Source organism: Caloenas nicobarica, chromosome 2 (genome assembly GCF_036013445.1).
Source record: "Caloenas nicobarica isolate bCalNic1 chromosome 2, bCalNic1.hap1, whole genome shotgun sequence".
NCBI lineage: Eukaryota > Metazoa > Chordata > Aves > Columbiformes > Columbidae > Caloenas > Caloenas nicobarica.
In genome coordinates, this window is record NC_088246.1 from 43271404 (window position 1) to 43297554 (window position 26151).

The window sequence follows — 26151 nt, forward strand, 5'->3', positions numbered from 1 at the left end:
TGGAAGAAGCACTTGACTGTAGGCCCCAGGAAGCCCAGCTTGGGGCTGTAAGCATTTTTCTTTAAGTTCGATGCAATCAGCACTACAAAGTGCTCAAGTCAGTTTGGGGATATTTCTTTCGATACAAATTAATCTGTTATGTGCTCGAAATGCTGGTCTGCCGACTCCACGCGGTGCCCTGTAATGTCACACAGGCACGAACGGTGATCCGGGGGCCTGGCAGAGCTGTGACTCCTCACCCTTTCTCCACTGGGCCCAGGCACCTAGGAGGAGAAACTCCATCAAAGCATCCAGCCAGTCTGTGGGGTTTTTTTACCCGAAATGCTCCTAGGGTTTATTAAAGATATATGCTGGGCAATTTCAGAATGGCTGCAGTGGTAAAAGCAATTTTTGTCTAAATAAGCCCTTCTATGTGTACTGTTGCATGCGAGTGTTATTAGGTAAGCAGCTACTTTAAAGTCAGATTGAGCAGTTTTCTCAAACATACAATGTACAGTGTCTGGTGAGGTGAAATGAGAAGACTCGGTATTTAAATTGCTTAGCAATGTCACAGGTGTTTACAGTACCAGAGGACCAATATTTCCAGCATGATAGTGAATTTTCAATTATTCCTTGTTGCTTAAAAGTGGTGAAACAAAACTGTAATTCAAGACTTTTCTTCTTTTCTCTGTATTTTTTTTCAAGGAATAGAATAGTTTCAACTGTTATGGAATTTGCTACCTGTAAGTAGTATTGAAGGCAGCTAACAATTACCTAATCTACTCCATGCTGTACAAACCTTTTGAGGTGGTTTTATTACTGCCTCCTAATCAGTAAGATTTGCTACTTGAGTGTGGGAACCAACATTTCCTTCTATTTTGCAGACTTTATTAAAATCTGAGGACTACCAGGACCATACTAAATTAAGTGTGTATACAGGGAATTTGTACAAAGATACATAACTTTACATGTTATTAACTACTAATATAACTTAATTAGTTACCTAATTAACTACTAATGTAACTTTTGGATCTCCAAACCATTTGTCAGTGGTGACCACTTCACACAGGGCTTCAGGGTTCAGCTACAGGGAGGACTTTCAGTGAGGAGTGTGAAGATACAGCACATTAAGGAAAGCCCTGAAGTTGCATCACTTCTGAGCTGACCAGAGGTTTCACGGCAGCCTTCAGTGAAGCACAGCTTATTATATGCCCTTGCTGACAAGTGGAATTCAGGGTTTCACGTCTGCTTGTAGCACTGTATAGGTGTACCAACATTTCAGTTGAATGTTTGGTATAATTTCGTGGTGGTCAGTGATCAGTGGTGAACACCATCAGCAGGCAGTGTCCCAAAAGTTTGGGACTTAGTGATCTGAAAGCCAATGTGCAAAACATAGCCTTGTTCTGAATGAACGTCAGAAACGTGACTGCGGTGAGGCAACAGAAGATGTTGCATAGAAGCCAATTAAATATCATGTAACTCTTCAGAATTTGGGTTTTTTACATATTCATCCCATGAATGTACACTTCAATTCCTGTCCACTTTTGAGAATAAAAAGTTGCAACTTTTGAGTGAAATTTTATTTCTCGGCTTTGGAATTCCTGGAGCCTGTATGTTTAAATAAGAAACTATCTTTCGTAAAGGTATATAGTTACTATACACAGGCAAATTATGTATGATTTCCTGTCCTGTGGCTTAATTTTTGTGTGTTATACCTGCAGATCTCCTATTTTAGGATCCATTCAGAAAGAAAACTCTTTGCATTGAGAATTTTCAGTCTTTCAGGGGGACCCAAGAGACTTAGGTAAATTTGGTGTCTTTGTTGGTGACATTGTTTTCCAGGATTTGCAGACAGAAGTCTGTTGTTTAACCTTACTCAAATTTAAACAAGTGCTTCCTGACAGATTTCTAGTGGGAACTGTTGGACCACTATATCACAACAGCTGTCAGATGCTCTGTAAAGATAATTACCCCCACATACTTGGTTGACCCTGCAAGCAAATTAAATTTAGATACACCTTTGAAATATAATTGGCCACACTATAGTTAACTTTTTCTCCAGTAAGATGTCATGTTTTTGCCAGGTGCAGGGCAGGAGAGGAAGCAACAGGGGGGGTAATGGGGAGAATGGAATTGATTATAACTGGTATAAATTTCAGGTGATGTAAAGCATCAGCTCTTTGCACATGGAAACCAGTGATTAAAGACCTGGATAGTTCTACACAATTGACTTATACTCTAGAGTGGTGTTCTCCAAATTACAAAACCAATCAACCACCTTAATTGCCTTCATTCAAAACCAGTCACCAATTTGATTCTTTTACCAGCCAAATAAGACAGCATAAATCAGGCAGTATGAGTGTCTGAGAATGCACGTTTGGGACCCAGCCAGATCTTATGTAAACCTAACAATAGTGTATTAAATCCATAGCCAGGAGAGGCTTGCAATTCTCTTTTTGGTACAGCATCTCCTTTCGGCTTTCTGTGACGTGGTGAGTAGGACTGAAATGCTCCAGGTCTGACTGCGGACGCCAGCCACAATGGTGTGACTTTACAATGGCTATGGTGTTAAGCAAAGGCTGAACGGGGCCTTTACTTTGTAGTGTCTGCTTTTATTAGGATTTTTCTATAAAAGGCTCTAATGGGATTTACTTTGCTCCCATTGAATCAAAGTGTTACTGACACTAGTGAGAGCAAGTTCAGGCCCTAGTCAGCTTTTCACTGTTGTCGTAAAAGCATTTGTTGGTTTCTTTTAGTGGAGTGGAGCTAATTAATTTTTGGTTTTGGCATGCCTTTTCTTCATCTGCTTTTGAGTATATCTTCTAGTTTTTGGTAAAAAAAATTAAAAAATTTCTTTATTTTAAAAACCGACCCTTTTTCAGCATGCCTGTCACTCACTAGTATAAATGGAAAATGGAGTTGTATGGCAGTGTCCGGATCTTGGACACATTGAAAGACTATGGAAAGAATTAAAGATTGCACTGGGCCTGAGGAGTCTTCCCTTGGAAAGAGGACTGAACTGCTCTCTAGCTATCAGTAAGATTGAATGCCCATTAAAAATTCTCCAAGCCTCATGGGACTGTCAGTTTAGGAGGTGCAGTCATGGATAGGCAGTAAAAGATCTTGCTGGGCAAACAGCAGTAGTTAAAAGCAAATATATTATCTAGATGCTTGTAAGTAGAAGAATGGAGAGTAAGTCTGCCGCTGACAGGGCCTTATAAGAAGTCTTGTAACAAATTTTGACCACTATACACACGAATCTATTGTCAAGAGTCATGACTGAATTGTCTAATATGAAAAGAGTAGGGAAAAATCCAGAATATAAAGAACATCTCTTCCTTTCAAGTGTGAAAAAGAGAAGGACAGTATAGATGACTGACAAAATGACAGAATAAACCTGCAAAGGAGGTGTAGAACATTTCACTGATACATGAAAAACTATGAATGCCATGCTGAAGTATTGACCTGTTCCTCTAATTCTGCCAGTAATCAAAGAACACGGACATCTGATTTCTGATAAAATATAAAGGCATTCCATAGAAATAAGTAATACTTTATGCAGAAAATAGCGAACCTGCGATACCTCTACAGGAGAATACTGGCTGTGGTGGCCACATTGTGGTTATTATGACCAGTATCTTCTGCTTCTACAAGGATTTAAATATAAAAATAATTCATTCTTAGTTTTCAAGATATAAATGTATCTGATAAAGAAACCTCTGCTCATGAATAACATCGCTCACCTTTCCAGGTGTGTAATACTGATTGTTTTCCAAGTTCCCTAATAGATTACCTCTAAACTGGTGAACATGACACCAGATTATAAAACAATGGCAAACATTTACCATAACTGCCTGAAAAAATATATTTCCTGTTGCTGAATGTGTTCTGAAATAGCTGGAAGATATGCTCTTTGACTTCCTTTGGCTGTTAAGTGGAGTTAAAATACACCATTCTAAGACAATAAAGAACTGAAGACACAAGGACAGCAAGCAGTTTCAAGTAAGGAGACATCATCACAACCTGTGAATTCTGGTCCATTTTATGAAATTACTGTATCATTTGAGGCTTCAAATCCAGAGGTATGTCATTCCTCAGCTTGGACAGGAGAGAGAAACAGAGATGCATGCTTGTGTTGGACATGATTGCATATGCACAACCTGATCCAGGAGGAAGGAAGCTGGCTACACAGCATAGGTTATGTATGATTTGGTAGAGAAGTCAAAGGAAGGGCAAAAAGGACTTTTTTAGGAAGGTCTGACCTAAGTGTAGACAACACTTGAGACTGTTTAGAAAATGAAAAAAAATTCTTGGCTGGCTGGAGAGTCCCTTCTCAAGTTTGTGAGCCTGCCTGCCGGCTGGCCACCAACAACATGAAGTGTGAACAGGATAACTCAGACTTTGGGGAGATGCCCTCATGCTATTGGAAGATGAGCAGAAGAGAAGTTGGCCCACTGGAAGCTGGTAAGGATTGGTGAATGTAGAGGCAGTGAGGTGCTACTTCAGTAAAGAAACATGGAGCTGTTGGGCTGAAAGGCAGCTGAGGAAGCCAAGGAAGGAAACCGGAGCCTCTTCTCCCAAGGGTATCGTGAGTGCCTGCACGGAAAGCCCCTAGGGTTGGAGTTGGCTCAGCTCCAACAAGTATCTCCTTCGCTCCTCCAAGTTTCTCCTCTGAAACCCAAAATGTAGTGATCTAATGGAGGAACCTGGAAAAGAGCAGAGGAGCCTGAGGGGGGATGAAGATGCCCTTCCCCCACCCACCCTCTCCCCCTTCATATGCCGAGTGGAGTGTGGAGAATTTCTTCTGAAAAGTGGTATTGTAAGCTGTACAGAGGAAGGAATTGAGTGCCTCCTCGCATGAAATCTAATTGCATAGTAAATACTTTTTCCTTCTCCTTTCACTTGTCCCTGTTATTTTCTCTTCCCTATTCCTGATTTTCATTCCTTCATAGTCTCTCACTTCTCTTCCATTCTGATTTTGTCTGTCATTTCATTGTCCTGTCTTCTTTTGCTCTGATTTTGGAAACATATGTAAATCATTCTGCTAAATATGCCAGTGCTTTAGTCTCTCTGCCTTTCTCCTCTAAATAACCATAGTTTGGACCCCGTGTTCCACCACCTGGCCCATGTACCCCACGTAGCCATGCAGAGGTGACTCTCCACACCTCCAGAAGTGATGAACACAGAAGTCTCAGATCTGGGGTTTAAAGAAAAAAGCCATAGGTGCATATATTCATTTCCTTCCCACAGCAGGCAACAGAAGGAACGTTAACACAAATAAGACTGTGTCCTGTCAAACCTTGAGATGGTCTCAGCTACTTCTTTACGAGGCAGGAATGTATGCAATGTACTGATCTTCCTTATCGCTCAGAAAAATCCCTGCATTTTTACAGCGACTTGTCTGAAAGATCTGGTTTTGCAGGATGCGAACAAAGAATCCCAAATTTTAATCTGCAGGCAGATGGACCTTTAAACAAAACTCCCTGCACAGCAGGGACATCTGTTACAGTTTGTAATCCACAAACTTTAAGGATACTCAAAATTCAGCAATGGGGCTCAATCCTTAGCTAGACCCAGCAGGAGAAGTAAAAGGCAAAGTCTGTGTGCTGTGAGACTTACTAAGAACTGAAATCATTCCTTCAGCAAACTGGAGCTGTGTGAATTTAACCTTATGTTCACCAGCACGTGGCTTGGACATCTTTTCTTCATAAGGAGATGGGGACAGTGACAAGCAGCTCGGTGGAGCCAGTAGAGGGGTACTATACATTAAGGTGATGTTTTAAAAAATAAATCATTCCTGAAACTGTGCCAAGGGTAATTTGTCATTGACCTCATGAAAGCAGGAACCAGCCCAGTTGTTCACATTTACGTTTAATACCTTCTGCATCTTCTGTTGGGAGTTAAAGGGTACCAAATAATTTTCGTCACTGCAGTCCAGTAGAACTTGTTTCTGCCCTACTTTAAAACAGGCTCATTAGCTGGTATGTGATACGTATTTAGGACAAACATAATTTTCTATTAAGTACCAGGAACTTGTTTGTTCAATACATCTTTTCTTTAGAAGTTTCCAAGGTTTTCTGGAAATATTAGATGACACTTTTCATTGCAGTCGTCACTTCTGATGGTGATGCTTTAAAACGTTAATTATTAGTTTGGGTTTTTTTTCCATGAATGGTTAGTACTAACATGGAATAAGGGTCATTTAAGAGAGGACTGAGGTACTTTGCCTTATTTGTCACTCATTAAATGTGTATGCTTTATTTTCATCAACTTAATTCTTTCAGCAAATACTACTTCATCTGCATTCCTTGAAAACATTAAGCGGGGGATTCAAGGAGCTTTGGTTAGATGCTCATGATGTGTTTTGCTTGAACAGATAGGACAAACATAAAATTCGTAGGACCATGTTGCTGGCACACCACATGCTATATATTTTTTTTAATTCTATCTTTAGCCTCCCTGTTCCTGATACTTTTAGACATGAATTAGTATTATGTTTATAGAAGTTCTGAACTAATGTCTGTGAATATTTTCCAAAAAAATCCAGAAGGTGCAAACTTAAAGGCAAGCACAGCCAAAGCAATTTCTATTTCTTCTTTTGGCAAATATGTAGGAGAAATATTTAGATATTTTAAGTTCTGCTCGACAAGTTTCCCTTAATATCCCAGACTCTGCTATCCCTAATTGCTAGTGTCATAGCTTTTCCGCAGTAGTGCTCATGCCAGCAAAGGTTTGGAAAAGCTGTCTGTAATTTAAAACTTTATTTTGAAATTCATTTCACAGGGTATACCTGGCAAGAAGTCAAAGTGCTTTATTGTGTGATCTTTCCACTCTCTGCACTGCACAACATGGCTATAGCTCTCCTCGCTCTCCTTTCAGTGGTTGGCTTCCCCCCTCAGATCTGTCTCCACATGATCCGACCTTTCTCATTCTGGGGTAGAAATGTGGAACTACATTGTGAATATTAATTTAGCAATTGAACTGTGTTCTCCAGCTACCACCTTCTCTCTCAGATACAACAGGCAAAAAGAATCAATTTAGCATCTATGCAGGTCAGACTGATGCTTAATCACAGCCCTTCACAAAAGTAAAAAGTAGATCTACTTAGCTCCTCCTGTTTCTTCCTAGTTCGAGGTAACATTAAAAGGCAGAAAATTGTGTATTGTTGATAACACACTCAGCGTGAATCGGACATTTAATGACCTTTAGGGAACATTCAGCAGAAGAAACTTACTGGTTTTCACAGTGCCCTATAGTGGTTTTTATCTGTTGAATAGTTAATGTTAGGTGGAGTGTCCCATGATTGTATAGCTCTAAATGTTACTTAATGTTATTTGTAGATATCGTTAAGCAAGAATAGAGTTTCTCTATTTATAATCTTTGCATAACAAAGTCTGGAAGTGCTCCCAGCTCTTTTCCTGTCATTTTCAAAATTTCACCCAGGGTTTGTCATCTGTGGATTTTTTTTCAGCTTATCCCCTTTTTCTTCACTGATACTTGAAAAACTGGTGACAAACACGTGCTGCTCTTTGTAGACTTTAAATTGTACTGGGAAGAAGGAAACCCCTAGATTGTGCATTCATCAGGAAAGTTGTCAATTATTAAGTGGAAGGAGGGCTACCCCTGGGTGTTTGTATTTGCTAAGCTACAGAAAGAGGTCTTTTTATAAGGAGATACTGACGCTAATAGAGCGTGCTTACAAGAACGTGTTTGAGAGTAAGTAGCGGTACGTCCGGGTTTTGTAGTGACAATGAAGCATGTAACAGTGCGTTGCAGAAGGCTTTCTCTTTGAAACCCTTTTTACTCTGCTGCTGCTCAGTTTGGGACTTCAGCAGGAATTCTTGTTCTCCAGTTAACTTCCCCCATCCTTCCCACTGGGACAATCTTGTGACTATTTTGCTTTCTTTTTTTTACTGCTACTGCTGCTACTAAGGTTCCCTAAGGTTCAATTCGCATATTATTATTATTATTATTTAATTAAAATGCAAAAGGAACCTTAGGGAAACTACTCTGCAACCTATACATTCAAACTTTAGTAGTAAAAAAAAAGTTCACAATCTGTCTTCTCAAGAATGTTATAAATTTGTGGTTGTCTATCTCAGCATAACTCAGTCAATCCTGAAGAGTAAAAAACAAAACGAAATCAAACCAACCAAACAAAAACCCCCAAACAAACAATCAACCCCAAACAAACAAACAAAAACCCCAACAAACCCACTCCACTTTATATCAGCTCTTAAAATCAGTGGAGAAGTCCTTATTGGAGGCAATTAATAAAAACAGATTCCTTCATGTCAGGCATTTGGATACTGAAACTTTGCTGGCCATTATAAACCTCAAACTCTTTTATTACCTAATCTTGTACTTTAAATCGTTGTCTGTTTCCTGTGAGACAGATTATAAGGGTACAAATTTTCAGGTGAGAATTCTTTATATATTGACCTAACTTTAAACTGTTAACAAAATCTAAAGAGAAGTGAAAAAAGCTTCACGAGGAGCGTGTGCAAAGAAGTGAAGGGAAGAATGGAAGAGATGTGTACACTGAAATACGTACTCAAGATTTTAAGAAATAGCCTGAAACTGGTAATAATTTCAAAGCTAGATGCAAGTTGCCAACTTACACCTACTTTTTCTGCAAATTCTTGAAATGTTAAAGGCAAATGTAAGTGTTCAGGTATAAATTACGCAGCCTTTTATTTTCTGTTTGGTCATCCTTTTTAATGCAAAAATGTGGATTTTTTTTAAAAGATACAATGGATGACTCATCTTTTGAGCAATTTAGCCCTAATACGAAGTAATTAGAGGTAAGAAGAATGCTTGTCTAGAAGAATATTGAAGGGAAAAGCAAGACAGTGAAATACTTCAATTGTTTGTTCCTGTTGGTGAGTCCTCTGTCTCTAGACCTCAGCTGCACCAATATTTCCTCCAGGAAGTAGGAGACATGATGAATGTGTGTGTTTTTTCCAAAAATGAGTTTATTAAAAGAAAAGGGTCAATAGGGCTCCTCACAGTTTCCAACCCCGATATGCACAGAGGCCAAGCACTTACAGACACTATTGACTTCCCTCAAGTTCAGAAATTTTGCATGATAGCTGTATTGATTGATTGATTTATTTTTAAGTAAGGAAATACACGAGGGAGAGAAATGAATAATCCGATGGTATGTTTTAGCGATTAGCATACTGGAATTCTCCTGTAAAGATCAAAAAGGGCCATAAGCACCCTCTGGCTTTGATCCCTGGATCACAGTGATCGATGCAGCAAGGCCATATCAGGCCCTTAAACATCTCTTGTTCCATGAACCATTGCTAAATGCTTCAGAACAAGGTGCAAGATATCGTGTAGATAATACGAGCGGAATATGCTGCCCAGAGAGTATTAATCTTTCTAGCCTTCTTTTATAGCCTGCATCATGGAGATTTATATCCTTTTAAAACAAACAACAAAATCCCCACTTTCCTATCTAAGTCTCCATCTTTTTGTTCTTGCAAAGAAATAGCATTTCTGTCTTCAGCACAAGATCAGTTCCTTTAGATATTTTTAAGCCTTTCAACTGAAAGTCTATGTATGACTCTGGTACTATAATGAATCCTCCAGGCTTCAGTAGATTTCTTCCTGTGCTAACAGTTGTGCATCTGCATAAGGATCTTAATGCACTGGGACCTTAGCATCTAGAACAAAACTGACGTCCAGCACCTGAATGACATTTCCTAAAGTTATGAAATGTTTGCAGATGAATGTTTATCAGAATCCTGTCAAACCGTATGATTCTGATGTTAAAGAACCAAATAAACAGTGTATCTGCTGCTTCATCTACCAAGTTTGCTCTCCTTTGATCAGCTAGATTTGGTTCATGAGATCAAATGTTTACTGATAATTTGTCCTACCAAAACTGAATTCTACTCTATTTATAGCAACTATATTCCCCTGTATTTCTTTTTAAATTTGAGGTTATAGTGTTTATTTTTGAGACTAAAATGTTCTACTTCTTAAAATTAAGTTTTAAAAGTAAAAATATTTTGTCTAAACTAATTAAATTGGTTTGCATGAAATAATAATTTCTCTAGAGAATGTAATAAATTTAAATGTTTCTGTTTCAAATCAGATTTTTAGGGAGTGGCAAAATATCCATGCACGTTCTATCAATTCGATTTATCTCTTCATGTTAACAACTCTTATTAGGTGAGTCTAGTTAGAAAAAATGTGGTTTTCTGTATGAAAGAGCTGTAAAATGAAAAGAGATCTGTAAAAACAATTTGTAACCTCAGATCTTGGTGTTACTAGCATCTATTTAGTGTCCCTTTAATATTTTTTATTTTTGTTAACAGGTTGACAATGGCATAAAATATTTAAACAGTTTGACTATTCAATTGTGCAGCAGCATCTGCAAACAGTTTGGGTATAATGACAGTCTACAGCAGATATTTCTAAAATTAGAGGGGTTAGGTGCATAAATATATTTTGTTTTAGAATATGAGATAAAATTTTTCTTCTATATTTAAGCTGTAGAACAGCATCTTTTTTTTTTCTTTTTTTCCTGTGCCCTTCATCCTTGTTACATAAAATCTTAGCAGCAGACAGTTAAAAAAATCCACTACCTTTTCCCTTGGAATCAGTGTTTCTAGGTATTTCTTTTAAAATGCAAAATTTAGAAAGAATATTCAAAAAGTTGGATCAATTTCTGATTGTTATGTCTATGAATGAAATAATGTCTTCACAACACTTTTCTCCCCCGTGTAAATATATATAGATAAATGAGACAGAGCAAAACTCCATTATTGTGATTCAGCTCCCCAAATCTACTTTCCCCCATCTTTGCCTTTGTTATATTCTTTAGTTTTCTTAAATCTATCTAATTCATGGTTTTGCTATTAACTTCCTTAAGAAATTAGTCTGCCAATAGATTTAAACATCATTGGAAATATCCTCTGTATTCTGCCTGTGTTCTTTATTTCACTCAATTATGCTTGCGTATATGTATATGAATTACTGAAAGCCTCTCTGTATCTTTTGTTCTGCTTTTTTCCTAATTATAGTAGCTTTTATACTCATTATATAACTGAAAATTGACAAAAAACCTGATTTGGTGATCAGGTCATTGGTGATTGATTTGGTGATTTAGGACATTGCTGTTCTATACGAATGGACAAAAGGTGTCATACCCTCTCACAAAGGATGCAAAAGAAGTAGTAAAATCCCCATTACAGAGGCTGGGAAAGAGTTGCGGGAAATTTGACTCATGTAAGAAGCCTATTTCACAGCTAATGGTGATTTTTTGATCTTCTAAATCATAGTTTTTAGGTGAAAGACTATCCTTTCTTTCCAGGTACAGTAGGTGAGTCTCTTTTACATCTATACCCATTAACTTTGTATTAGTATCTACATAACAGTTCACTAGACACTAAATAATACTGAAGCTACGTATAGGCGATTCTTGGAGTATTTGGAACTGAACAAATAATGTATCTCTAAAAATATCTGTTAGAAATCTTCAAAGATATTCCCACCAGTCATTCTGAACTGTTTTGTTAGATAATAGGGTAACTAATGTTGTAAGCTTCTGTAGAAATCTTGTTAATATTACCATTTTTTCCTGTTTCTGCTGGAAGGTTACGACACCCACACGTGTCAGGAACTACAATGTACAACTGAATATGCTATATGGCAAATTTTCCTGAAATGTATATTCTAAGCATGGAGCTGCAGAGACTATCTACTGACAAAGAAATATGAAATTCAAAATATACCTTTTAAAGGGATTTCTATGGTAACCATATTAGTTTAATTTGCTGTTAATCCTCTAGCCTTTTTAGACCAGTGTCCTTATAGAGTGGTAAGAAATTCTGTCCATTCTCAGGCTTTGGAAAGGCAGTCAACAGCTCTAGAAAAGATTTGACTCGAGAAGCAGAGGTTTTAAACCAACTGGGAACAATGTGACAGAAATCTCCATCTGCATTCATTCCATGTCCAGTCTTCCGAGAAGTAGGCTCAAACCCACAAAACAGAAGACACAGATGAGATAGGGTAGCATCTGTTTATCCTCGGAGCCTCTTGCTGTGGTTTCTGGTCATCTTTCTTGTCCTCAGTCTCTGTTCCTCATCTCTCATCTAGTTCTTGCGGCCTGGACACGACTGCTGTACTTACATTTTAAAATCTAGACTTTAACATCTTAACAAACATTTGGGGGTAGGGAAGGGGGCTCTGGTTACAGCAGGGAGAAACACAAAAGCAGAGCTTTCCTTTATTTTTTTCCCTTCCTTTTGCCTGTCAAGTTTATGATGTTGAACTTCAACAGGAAGGATCTGAATCTTCTTCATGCCATTGGGCACCAGGGCAGAAAAATCCCGTAGGCTGAGCCACACGGGGTTTTTCCCCTAGCTGTCAGTGTTTCCTAAGCGAAGAAGTGCAGCTCCACATGCCAGGAGGCTCTGAGGAGCCTCTCTGGATTTTCTCTCTCAAGGGTCGATGACTTCTCTTGTTTGAGCACCCTCCAACAGGATTCAAAAGATCTCTGCTTTGCTCTTTGAGCCCCTCAATGTGTAATGTGTCTGGGCTATTTTTTCTCAGCAGTGTAATTTCATGAAAGCTGAAGCTATTTGCAGACCTGTCTGATCTTTGCTTACTGCAGTAACCTTACTAAAATCTAAGTTATTGGAATTTTGTTGTTGTTGTTATTTTGGTTTGTTTACCAATTCATAGAGTGCAAGTTGCCAACATGAAACACTTGTGGCATGTTGGAAATGCAAGTCAGCCCATAAAACACTTGTTCGTTAGCTGATAAGAATAAGAGGAGTGGTTTATATTGTGAAGGAAAGGTACTATGAGGGGAAGGTGGCTTATTTGCATTCACATTGATACTTGAAAGTAAAAGTGTTTTTATATATTTAGAAACATTTGAGTGATGTTATCTAGAGAGGAGTTTTCTTTTATGATCTGGCCACATGATAGTACTTTATGTGTGGCAGGCAATTATGCAGGAGAGAACTGTATTTAACTCAGAGAGTAGTTTCTCCACAGCTTTGTCAGGGGTCTGTTTGCTTGTACTCATGGTTTACTTTAAGGACATGAGTAGTCCCATTATTTTAAATTCTGCGCTGACCCAGGCCAGAGAAACTTTGCATGGTCAAACCTTCAGCATGTGTTACCTCACGCTACTTTATTCCTTCGTTTAAGTTATTCACAAAGTTTTTCATTGACTTAATAGTATTTTTGTTTATTGATGCCGATGTCTCCTTTCCACCATTTTATACTACGGAATTGTCAGTAATCTGCAGAAGTATTTGGATTTTACTAGCCTTCATTGCTTTTGATTTTCCCTAGGGGAATAAAACCAAACCAAAGAAAAATCCCATCAGCTCTTGTGCCTTAACACACTGTCTCTTAGGTATTTCTGTTGCCTTTTGTACTGGGAATTTTAATGTCATTTTTCATTGCTGTTTTATTTTTTTTTAAAGAAATCTGTAACCTTGTATTGATGTATTCTGGAAAACCATTCTTTGCTACACTGAATTCAAAGAGCTTATAGTCGACATCCCAGTTATAATTTGCTCATCCCTTTTAATAAATGAATGATCTCGCTCTTCTCCAGCATGAGTGCCCAAAGCTTAAAGGAGGAAAAAGCAGCTTTTCTAGGCAACCATGTAGCCCTGTGTGCATGTTCCTCTGTTCTGTACTTGATACTTAACAGATATCTGGGGCAGTTGAAATTGATTTTGAGTACCCTGAGAGCTGGTCTTGGATACATCTTACTTCTTATTTTCTTCTTCTCTCTGTAGCTCATTCTGCTTTCTCTTTTATTTTTCATATGTCCTGCTGAAGTCACAGAACGGTTAGACTGACTATTACATTTCTAATAGATTAGTTGAGTACTGGGAAAGCCAGAGGATATTAGCCTTTTCACATTCAAATGTGTCATATACAATATATGTGGTTCTATGAATATTTAATTTGAGTGAAAGGCCTGTCTGACTTTGATTTCACAGACTAAGAAAGCGCTTTTCATTTCTGGATTTCCTGGATATCCGGTTTGCTTTCTTGCTTTTTAAAATGTTCCATGAACATTTTCAGAGAAACTGAAACCTTTAGCAAATCCTGATCCCAGGAACAAAATTCATATTGAGAATTTATTTTCATTTTAAAAGATTATTTTATCTGTTCGATTTACCTGATGTTTGCTTCTTCCTTCTGTCTTCCCATGGTTGGATCTTTAGGGGCTATGTTGTCTGTGATGTCCCTCAAGCGATCAAACATGTTGGCACTTAACAGATAATGAGAGTTCAGGTGTGATATTGAAAATAAGTAAGCTACAATTTTCCCTATATTACTTAATTCCAGAAGAAATGGTGTTGAGCTTCAGATTGTTATGCTGAAAATTATAACTCCATGGTCAGAGAAAGCAAGCTGGTTTATTGTCAAGGGAGCAGGAGCCTGTTCCCCAATCAGCAGTAAAACGATTTATGGGAGGAGTATTTGTTTCTCCAGCAGAAAATAAAAACTGTTTGCAGGGTATTGTAGCTAATGACAGGATGGATAAATCATGCACCTGCAGAACTCCTGGTATACAATAGATATAACATTGTGGCCAAGAAATCATAGCTTTGATAAATGTCCTAATCCCACAGTGAGGTTTGCAAAAGCGTGCAGGCCCATCCACAGGAGTTAGCTGGGGAGTGGTACATTGGGTAGCTTTGCAGGATTTATAGAATTCTTCCCAGTGACCAAATGCATTTCATAACTGCGTTGCATTCAGTAAAGTAAGCATTTTGTGGATGTGAAGACTTGTAATATACACGTGATGCTGGAATTAATGCTTTGCCTACTGCAGCTGAGGAAAGAAATCTGACTTTTTCTCACTTGGTAGAACTGTAGAAGTGATGTTGTTCACAAGCATCCCTCTTCTCCGGTATGTGAGTCTGGATTGCACTCACTGGTTAATGTTGCAGACTTGCTTAAATTGTCAGCCAGCTGTTACTCTTGGGATTATCTAAAAAAAGTTGTATATTGCAGATCTAGTGTGAGGAAAATCATTTTGAATCCAAAACAGTGGTTGATTTATTGTTCAGGGAGTAATTCAATATACATGTAGTAAACAGATACATCAGAAAAAATATTAAGATACTGCAGAACACAGTGAAACATACCTCTGGGTGCTGTAAAAAGGAACAAATTCACGTGTTAATGAAATAAATATTTTTCTCCCCAAACTGTCAAAAAATAATGAGTTTCACAAAAGATAGTTGTCTGTAAAAAGTCCCAATTTAGCAGATAAGTAAATGCTAAAATCAGTCATTAATCAGTAAAACTCCTGAACTTGTGTTTCAGTCAGTGGTACATAGGCCCACATAGAAACATAATATGTAGGTACAAGTGGTTTGTTGACTTACAGCAAAACTAATACAGGAGCCCTCTGTACCTGGGAATGTAATACTAGCAAATGCACTTATCATGGGTTTTGGTTTTGTTTGTGTTTGTTTTGTTGTTGTTGTTTATGTGGTGGTGGTGGTGGTGGTGGTTTTTTTCAATTTTTGCAGCATCCCTTTGTGTCCTCTATTTTACCAAGCAAATGCTGCAAGTCACAAATACTGGTGTGTAGTTTGCAGAAAAGATCTCAAGAATGGCCACCGTCTTATATGAGGGAGGAATTCTTAGACCTCGTAAAAATACTACTCCAGAGATCTTACAGGATCAGAGACTTAATATGATATGTTTTGTATGTAATCAACAACTTTGCTTAAGATTAGTGTTCACCCTTTGACTTTCTTATCTGGCACAAATCCTCCCTTTCAAGTTCTTTACCTCTGTGTCTTGTGTGCTCTCCAGCTCCTGGTGGAAGAACATCCTCTTCTTCAGTCACTCCACACTAATGAGCTGTATGTGCATTCCTAGATTGGACTGAGTGATTATTTCATATGGGTGACTTCTTAAGAAATCAGAACGATGCAGCACATGCAGGTCATCTGTGGTGGGGTCTTAACCAGTGCTCTCTTGCCAGGATTTACTGGGATCAGTCAGATCACGCTCATCTTGGGTTAACATAATGCTTCGCTACTTTAAATCATAACTTTGGTGTTGTAAAAAAGCTGGAGTAAATTTAACAGATGCCAGTGTGTTTTATTTTTAGAAAATAATTACTTAATGACCTACCATTGCAAGGTCACATTCGGTGTCCTTCTGAGGTTGTTGTGACTTAAATTTCTCACAATAGATTGACTAAATAATATTCTGAACAGAAGAAACTTGGGCATGCCCTTAACTCCTTTCAAAATAAAGGAGGTGGAGGAGGAGGGGACTTGGAGTCAAGATATTCACTGTGTTCAAACCTGAATTAAAGGTTTAAACCAGGCCAATAAGAATCCCATCGAAAAACATGCCTTTTAATCCCAGTTTACTTTTTACAAATAACTTAACAAAGATAAACAACCAACAAATCTTTTGGAAAGTCTCCCTTCACTTTTCCTTCTGTGGAAAGAAGACATACAAATGCGTAGTCCAGGAGCATGAGTGTCCCCGTTCCCTATGTCGGGGTACAACATAGGTAACAAAACCAATGCAGGTTTCTCTTGTGCATGCAAAATTCCTTTTCTTATTTTGGAGAAACCAGTTTGAAGCATAGGAGCATTTCTTGTGGCTTTACGTTGGTCTTTGCACTGAGCTTGCCTGCTTAGATACTGGTTGTGATAATGCTTTTTAAGAGGTGCATGTCTGCAGAAGCTGACTGAAACCCAGCGGTCTCTTGCCTAGAGAACCACCAGGTAACAGCAACTTCTGATTACACCCAGGTCTTTCACACAGGTGTCTATGAGACTTCAAGGCTTTAAATTGAACTGTCACTGGCCTGTCTCTTGTTACTAATTCTTTGCCTCTTGGCACTGATGTGGATGATAAGATGGCAGAAATCCAGGCTCTTTCTTCATGGCCTCTTCCTCAAAACCTGAAGGCCATCATTTTTTCAGCTGCTCGCTCTCTGTAACTACAAGAGCAATGTTTCATACTTTGCCCAGGAAAAAAAAATGCTCTTAGGATTCAAGTAACAGTTAAAAGTACAACATGAATTACTGTGTTGAGTCACTGGAAATGACAGGAGTTCTAACCAGAAAAGTGTGAAAACCATACATATTTTGTTTTCAAGGCATAACTCTGGGGAAAAATAACAATGAGCGGCAGACTTTTTTTTTTTTTTTTTTTCTAGAATACATTCCTCAAGAGTTACTTCGATAATTTGGGATCTATCCTAAAAAGTTTCTCAACTTAGCGTTCTGATTGGGCCCCAGCTTTAAGTAATTCAGCTGTGCTGGTTGTGTCGTGCAGGGCTGGGTCCCCTTTGCCCTGTTTGAGCACAGCCAGCCCAAGGACAACATTCTTCTCCCACCTACCGGGAGGAGGCAGATGGGCTGCACACCCTGGGGTTTGACCTGATGTGGGCTAGTGCTCAGTGCTCTTGGATCCTCTGGATGAGCTATAGCTTTCCCTGTATGCTGAGATATGAAATATAGCCTCATCATTTCTCTGTGGTTTCACTGGAATGCCATTTCTCTCAGTTGATCCTGTTTTTCCAGGTATAGGGTATTGAGTTTCAATCCCATGTCTGGAAAAACAATGTTTCTCTTAAATTTGATCATGTCTCTGAATTTTTTTTCATAAAGGTTATGAGACAAACTTGATAAACTCAAAATCTGCAGTGGCCAAATATTAAGAGCTCAGTTCTTACTGGAACAGATGGAATCTGGTTCTAGACTGTAAAAGATTTGCAAGCAATAGTGAAAGATTATGTTGAGAAAAGTAGCAGCGCAAAATTCATCTTTCCTGCTATTAAAAAAAATCTGCAATATCTTCCATGTTTAGTTTTCAAAACAACCCAAAAACACCCCTCCTTCTTCAATTTTGCAATTACCACAATCTTTAAGGTCTCTCAGGTGGATTTCGTGATGAACTAACTTCAGATTTAGGTTGCCAGTTTCATATTTTCTCTGAGCAAGAAAACAAATACATCATTTTAGCTCATGCAATAATGTTCCAGGGCAGCTATTTTCATTTCTGACTTTCCCAGGTTATAGGAAAACTTTGATTTCTATGGGAACGGTAGTATTTTGTAAAGCATCCAAACTTTTAAGAGCATAGGACTGTGCTTTGCATCATGGTCTGATCCAAGTACAGGCATACAGGGTTCCTGCAAACCGTATCTCCAGAATGGCAGTTTCTGTACTTGGCCTTTCCCAACTCTCGTAATAATTTTGACATCCAAAATAAGGGATGTCAAATCCCTTGGAGAGAGAGGGGGAAAAGGGTGGACACCCTTTCAAAAATAATTCCTTTCAGAAAAAAAAACCCAGATGGAGCTGAAGACAGAACCATTCTGTAATCAAAATCCAAGGGACTGGAGATAGCTCAAATTGTGTGGGCTAAGAAAATGACATCATAGCTCTGGGAAGTTGCTTTTAAAAGATGAGGTAGTGGGAGGCTGAATTCAGATGTTATTTACACCTCTTTAATCCCTCTTGTCTTTTTAAAGTCAATTCAGGTAGAGGGGTAAGGTAGAGCAGAATATTGAGCCTCTCCTTTTGGAATGACAAAGCCAATAATAATCACAACATTTTGGAATAGCTGGCAGAAGAGTGTCTGATAGAGGTAGTCAGTCTTGCGTTTGACATGATGTAGAATTTCAGAATTAGCACAAATTTTTCCTGTTAGTTTACTTCATGATGACTCTGTATTGCAAAGTGTGGAGAGCCACTGGTGTGATGATATAAGACTAAGTCTATGTCAGAACTATTTATGTTGCTTAATGTTCTAGTCAAAGGGTGTCCTTTATTCACATACAAATCAGGAGTGTCTGCTTGTTCTTACATCTAGTATAAACTGCTTTAAAAGTTGGAAATGTTGCACTGGTCAAAAATTTTGCCACTATTTCACATTTGCACAGTGCTTTGAAGATAAAAAGTGCTCCATAAATACTATGTTCTATTTTTTCCACTGTTAAACTTCACATATCAGCTATTAAAAGAACTAAGAACTGAAAGGATTTAAGCTCAAGAAATAGTAATAATACTAATAATACTTTGCATTTCCCTCATTCTTATGTCCAAAAGTGTTCAAAACTTTTACAAACATGAGGAAAAGGTTAGCCTAGAAGTTTTAAAATAAGATTATCCATATTATAAGTCAGAGAAATCAAGGCACAGGAAAAAGAGGGTCATATTTTAAAATATGCTTAGACATTTACATATTACTGATCTCAAATTTAGATTGCATCAGAATACTGGTGAGATTTATTCAAGGAAAAGAAAATTCTCCCCTAGTTTTGTAATATTTCTTACTTCTGGCAGAACATAGCAAGGAGGGCAACAGTTCTTTTTGTTGTAGTCTGATAACTTTCTGCAGAAGTTTTCTGAGAAAAAAATGAGGAGTGACCTCATTAATGTTTATAAATATATAAAGAGTGGGTGTCACGAGGATGGAGCCAGGCTCTTCTCGGTGACAACCAACAGTAAGACAAGGGGTAATGGGTTCAAGCTGGAACACAAGAGGTTCCACTTAAATTTGAGAAGAAACTTCTTCTCAGTGAGGGTGACGGAACACTGGAACAGGCTGCCCAGGGAGGTTGTGGAGTCTCCTTCTCTGGAGACATTCAAAACCCGCCTGGACGCCTTCCTGTGTAGCCTCATCTGGGTGTTCCTGCTCCGTCAGGGGGATTGGACTAGATGAGCTTTTGAAGTCCCTTTCAATCCCTAACATTCTGTGGTTCTGTGATTCTGTGAAAGCTAATCAGGTTGTCCCAGGAGCGGCAGTGGTGGTCTACCATTGACAGCCCAAGAGAAAAATAAGACAGGATTATGGGGGTAGGTGTTACCTTTTCTTGGAGTAACCCATAGACTTAGGGGGAAATAGAGGCACTCTCAGATCCTGAATAGAAGCTTGTGTGCCACAAGACCTACCAGTTTTCGGTGGGTTGACCTTTTGCTGGCTGCCGGACACCCCACCCAGCCACTCTTTCACTCCCCCTCTTCAACAAAACAGGGTAGAAAATAAGATGGGAATGCTTGTGGGTGAAGATAAAGACAGGGAGATGACTTAGCAATTACTGCCACAGGCAAAACCAGACTTAACTTGGGAGAAATTAATTTATTGCTAGTGAAAATAACTTTGGATAGTGAGAAGCAAGGACAAATTAAGACAATACCTCCCCCTTTACCCCATTTTCCCAGGCTCAAGTCCACTTCTCTGTTCCTGACCCTGTGCCCGCTCCCCAGCCCTAGTGGCACAGGGGGATGGGGAATAACAGCTCCTCTTTCCTGCTTCTCACCCTTTTCCCCTGTTCCAGCATGGGCCAGAGTTCCTTCAGAACATATCCACCTCCTTCAGCATGGGATCCTCCACAGACCTTGTCTCGGAGTACCTGCTCCAGGCAGGCTCTCTAGGGGCTGCAGGGGAACCTCCTCACCCTCCTCCTGTTCTCCTCTGGGTGCTCGCTGTGATGTTTCTCACTTTTTCCCTCACTCCCAGGCAGCATTTTGCCCTTTCTTAAATACATTTTCCCAGAGGCACCACCGTCTCGGCTGAGGGGCTCAACTATGCCCTGCGATGGGTTGGTTGGAGCTGGTTAGAACCAACCATGTCTGGCATGGGGCAGCCCTGGCCTTTCCTCACAGAGGCCGCCCTGCACCCCATGCTGCCAGCACCTGGGTGCCTGCACCCAGTGCACCCTTTTCCCTTCCCAGCTCCACCAGTTGGCCCAATGGCTTTCCCATGGGCACCTCTGTGCTGAGCTGGGAAGGCTGCAGAGATACGCAGTTTTGTTGTTCAGAGGACACCTTGAATTCAACACGTTGACTTTTGAGGTTCCTGATCTCACGTTTTAGCTCCCTCGCCACCCGAGGTTAGAGCCGCGGGGTGACCGGGCTGTCCCAGGGCTTGGCGGCTGACAGTGCAGATGTCTCTCATCTCTGGCTGACAACCTAGGTAGCTTCAAGATTTCAAAGCCAGTTATCCTGGGAGTTCCGTCAAGTATTGACTTGTGGTGGTGGTGTTTTGGGGGGTGTTGGTTGGTTGGTTTGTTGTTGTTTTTTCTGGAGGTAAGCCACAGAAAGACAAGCTTTTAGCGGGTCAGAAATAGTAGCCCTTCTACAAAGCCACTCAGAGCAGAGGGCTGTCCTCGCAGGGACCTCCCAGCCACCCTGAGGGGGAGCGGGGTACATGGGGTCTTGCTTCCCGCCTCTGCATCCCAAGTGACCTGCACAGGTAGGACAATGTCCTGGTTTTGTTAAAAAGGCCTTGACAGACACCCAGCACACCCTTGATGGTCTGAATGGCTCACCATTTCTAATGCCTCCACCATGGGGTGGGAGCTGGGTGGAGGAGCAGAAAGGGGGCAGGGCAGCTCATCTTTGTGCCTGTATTTAGTTCTGTATTTAGTTCTGAACCGTGCCGCCAGCACAGTAGCAGATACGGGAAGGTGTTTTCTGTAGCACACAAGCACAAAACAAAACTCATTCGACAGGCAGAAGGTTGTTCAGCATCTGAGACAAGCACTTTAAAAAACAGGCTTATTTTTGCTCCTATTCTCTAATACAGGAACGGGCATTGTGCACGTCTGTATAGTGCTAACAGGACATCTCTCCTTACCGTAGTGGAGTTCACTGCCATAGTGCAAATAATCAGTTAACAATTATCACAGCTGACAATGCAGCTTCACATCCCATCAGCCACAGATATTTTCTACTGGTCCATACAATGCAGACCCATCAGAAATAATAAGAAGGAGCGAAGCTATTGTTAGGATACAGCAGCTCAATACTCACAGAATATTCAGCCAGGGATGAACTCCTCAAGAGGAGTTAATAAGCAGCTACACTTGAATACCTGATGTTTATAAAGGGGAGAAATGTACACAGAGGAGTACATTGTGGCTAAAAACCTACTTGATCTGTCCGAAACAAAACCTAGTCTTCATGTCTCATGTAGAAGCAAGTCTACCGGGGCCTAGAAAGAGAGATTTGTCTTTGAGGAGCAATCTGAAAGATAAGTAATACGTCAAAAGAAAAAAAAATGCAGTTTCTGCTCCTTGGGGAAAGAGGGTAAAAGGCAAAGAAAAAAAAAAAGGGGGAAAAGAAAAAACCAAACAAATGCAAAACATTAAAACCTTTTTTTTTTTTTTTTTTTCCCTAGCTGTAGCCATAGCTTCTCCCCTTTGATTTGTCATGATTTAAATTCATATAAAAAGATTCATTTCAAATAAAGCTCTTTAACTGTAGGGGCAGATTTTTTTTTTTTCCTTTAAGCCTTTTGTAAGAACAAAGTAACCACTTGTCACACACGGTGACTAATGAGAGTTTAGTGTGGGTTTTAGTGTTCATTCATATGCTTTGTGTTCAGCTAGTCGTAAGTTAAATCTTTAGAAATCACACCGCAGGAATCCTTCGCTTAGGGGTGGGGGCGGGAGGCGAATCCGTCGAGATATTGAGAACTGGTGAGCGGAAACTGCTCTTTTCAGGCTTCCTAATCTGCGGCGCAGGAAATAAACACATGCAGGAAGTCATTTGGCCTTTTCTTGAACTTAAAGTTTATACAGCAATTGATAACTGAGGCAAACTTTGTGTACTTAAACTTTTGAAAATTAAATGAGATAAAGAGGGCGTGTTCAGCCAATGCCAGTATGGCCTGTAGTTTTCTACAAGCAGCTCATCTAAATATGGTATTAAAAATTGGAAAGATTATACAGGGTATATATATTTTTATAGCTAGAATGTGTCCTTGAAAACTCTTTTTGTATGTCTTCTCACCATCCCCTTTTCCTTCCATTTCACTAATCCTCTCCCAATGAAACTGAGCTGAAGCACTGAAATGAAACTGAAAGTCATGTTTACAAAGCTCTTTTCTCTGCTTCTGCATCAGAACCTGCTCTTTCATCCTTTTCCTGACCTTCTCATTTATCTTGTAAGTACTTCAGGGTAAGGATGGTCTTGGACTGTGTGGAACACTTTGTTCGATGCTGGCCCATATTGATATTTGGTTAATGCTACATCTATCGTGTATAAAAGTTGTCTTTGAAAGGAGGGTAAAAATAAATGAAGCGTCATTCTTGAATATAGCTTTTGAAATTGATAGCATCAACTTACTAACAGGGACATTTATAAGCATTTCTAAGAAATATTATTTGCATTCATATTTCTCAAGCTTTCATTGTAATATTACTAAGGTCATCGTGAATGTAATGCTTCAAAAATAACAGTTTTGGGTTTGTACTGATTACAGTTAGCTGGTGTAAATTTGCCTGGGATATTGAAAACACCTTTGCCAATAAAAAGAAAGCAAGCAAAACTCAAATGCAGAACAGAATATGGAAGGAAAAGTACATTTGCATGTCTTTGAAGACCAACCTAAATATCTGCTAAAAATGCGTCCACTTCTAACGCATTTTCTACTCGTTTTAGAAATCAGGTTTTTTCCTAATAAACTACCCCATCAGTGCAAGCATTTTTTAAGAATATTTTTTATAAAAAGAGAACTAGAAGCAGAAAACTGCATTTAAAATAAAGCAAAATGAGAGAGAGAAAGAATTGAAGTGATGAACTACATATCCATAGTCTGGGTTACTTTCAGGTGAAGTTATTGAATTAAATTTAAAAAAATATTTTGGGGGTTTTTGTTTCACATTTTAAGAAATTAAAAAATGTAATGAAGTTTCATAGCCTATTTGGAAGGTTACATATTTGCGTTGTTGAGGTAGCTTTATAAAGGCTTGACCTTACCTAGCCACTAGATGGGATTTTAAGACTTCAAGAAATCTATCGAGAACACTGGCCCTAAATTGCCATTTACTGTAAAATGGACATAGCTGATCAGGAGCTCAATAAATGCCAGTGTTTAGTTCATTATAATAAATAACCATAGATGTTTCAACTATTAATCTTGTAAGATTGTTTCAGAACATCCCCTTATCTCTATCACTTATCCGTTGCCCATTTGATTTACATCCCAGCCCAAAGTCTAACAGTCATCAGTCTTTTTGGGGCATTACAGCGGTATAGCTGTTTCACCGATATCTTTGAAGGAATCAATTTTTTGCTTTTCTCAGTTCCTTACAGGAAACATTCAAGTTTATTCCAGACCATGCGGCAGTATGTATATGCATAATGATGATGTGTAGCTGCATTGTTTGTATTCTACCCTAAAAGCTATTTTTACGTTGCATTTCTTTCTTTTTTGATAGTCCAGCTCCACAGTGAGAACATACCAAAGCAGTAAATCGAGAGTGACCATGAGCCCTGGCTTTAGCTCCCAGTGGAATAGCAGCCAACCTGCCTGGAATACATACACCTTTCCAAGAGCAAGCTTGCACTACCAGTCCCATGCTAGCTACACCTACTGTACTGGACATCCTGCTGTAAGTAATTATAACTTTTTCTGCAGTTACCTGAATGAGCTGTATGATTCCCTGGGAGATGGAGGCGCTCAGGGGCTGAGAGTTCAGTACACTTCACCAGAGCTCTTTGTGTCCCACGGCAGTCAGAACAGCTCATGTGTACTAACCGTAACTCTAGAAGTTATTAGAATGAGTCTAAGACGTGAGCAACTGTGGAAGTTTCATGGCTCAGTAGAAATACATATATTTTTGTACATTTAGCAATCCTTCTCCTTGCATGCAATTACTGTAGTGTGCCTGAGATTCAGTGTCAGGGATGTGGGCTGGAAAGCAGTATTATTGATGGCTTTTTTCCTGTTTCTCTTGAGTCTGTTAGATGAATGAGTTATTCTATTTCAGAGATTTTAAATTGTATGGATGAGTCAGTGAAGGAAGGCATCTCTTGCCATCATTAGATTTGTTAATATTCACTACTTCATCATTGCTGTGATCAGTAGTGAACATGCAATCTTGTTGCTAGGCAAAGACTACTGGTCTTCTGTAATTTCCATGAACTGGTGGCCAAAAAGAATGGGGAGGGAGGCTTACTGTTGTTGTGTGTTTTAATTCGACAACCATGAAAGAGTCACAACTGAAGTCCCATGGTGGTTTTTTGTCATATTGGTGTAGCAGAGTGCTTATAGAAGAACCTTTTCCTTCTTTTAGTTTCTGATTTCGAAAGACTCTGAGAGAGTTAACTAAGACCTTGTTAGTGTAAGCAATTTTCCTCTTTTCCCACTCTGCACTTTGTTGTTTTAATGTTTGGATTTGAACTTAGCTTTGGATATTGTTAGAACTGCTTAAAGAACATACTGTCTTAACATCCTGTCAAGTGTATGTAATGAAGTTTCGTCATCCTATGGTGAATTCCAGTAGGAAAATAGGGGAAAGTGCAGCTCTTACTACAGAAGGGAAATTGTGCTATGCAATCTTTATTGCAAGATCTTTGTGATTTGATTTAGATCTGCTAGCTTACCTGCTAACAGACTTTTGGCCAGAAGTTTGGGTTAGGAATTGTCTGAAGCATTAACATGGTAATTGAAATAAAGGAGGGGAATAAATTTGTAAAATCTTATCTCTTTTCTGAGGTGGTGAGATCTCAGCGTGAATTAAACATCTCTATGGATTCTGCTGTTTGCTCAATTCCATTACAGTGTCATTGAAAATGGTAAAAACCGTTGTGAGGGAAAAAACAGTATTTGGCATCAGAAGGGCACAGATATTTTCCTTGTTTAGAATGATGGCTCAAAAAGAGTCCCTACACAGCTTAATTTAACTTAAACTGTGGGTATTCAAGTACTGACTGCTCCTTAGCTTTGATCATTTAGAATAAACACTACCCTCTCTGTGAGTCAAGCTTTGACTCTACATAGCAACAGAGTGTACAAGAAGAATGTGTACTGCCTGTAAGATGGGTTAAAAATGGAGACATCTTTGTATCCATATGAATTAAAATGTCAGTCAAGGCACGAGATTCTTTTTTAGGCTAATTCCACAGTGTCTCTTTCCTTTGTTTAGACTAAAGTTGATGGTACCTCAAATAGAATTGCTTTACCTGTACAATATTTGTTTCCATCAAGCCCATTAATATGTTGTCATTGGAAATCATACTTTAATCTGGAAGTTGATTTAGCTGATTGCTGGGAAGTAGAGATTTCAGAATAGCCAGAGTTGCAGATGAGAAATGCCAAAACCAAGTAGGTAAGATAAATAAAATGTTCAGTTAGTTCTGCCCTCAGTGCCCCCAGTTCAACTGTTTAGAAAAACTGGCACAT

At 39.1% G+C, this 26151-nt stretch overlaps 1 protein-coding gene across 8 annotated transcripts in view; it reads left to right on the forward strand.

Moving 5' to 3' along the window:
• The window catches only part of RBMS3 (RNA binding motif single stranded interacting protein 3), a 713822-nt gene that overhangs the window by 192871 nt on the left and 494800 nt on the right, over positions 1-26151 (forward strand). For 6 of the 8 annotated variants that reach the window (XM_065627651.1, XM_065627659.1, XM_065627650.1 and 3 more), the window contains one exon: positions 24185-24358. The exons of the other annotated variants lie outside the window; for them this stretch is intronic. In XM_065627651.1, the coding sequence (XP_065483723.1) occupies positions 24185-24358 (174 nt within the window). The remainder of the gene's footprint in view (positions 1-24184; positions 24359-26151) is intronic. 8 annotated transcript variants of the gene reach the window in all.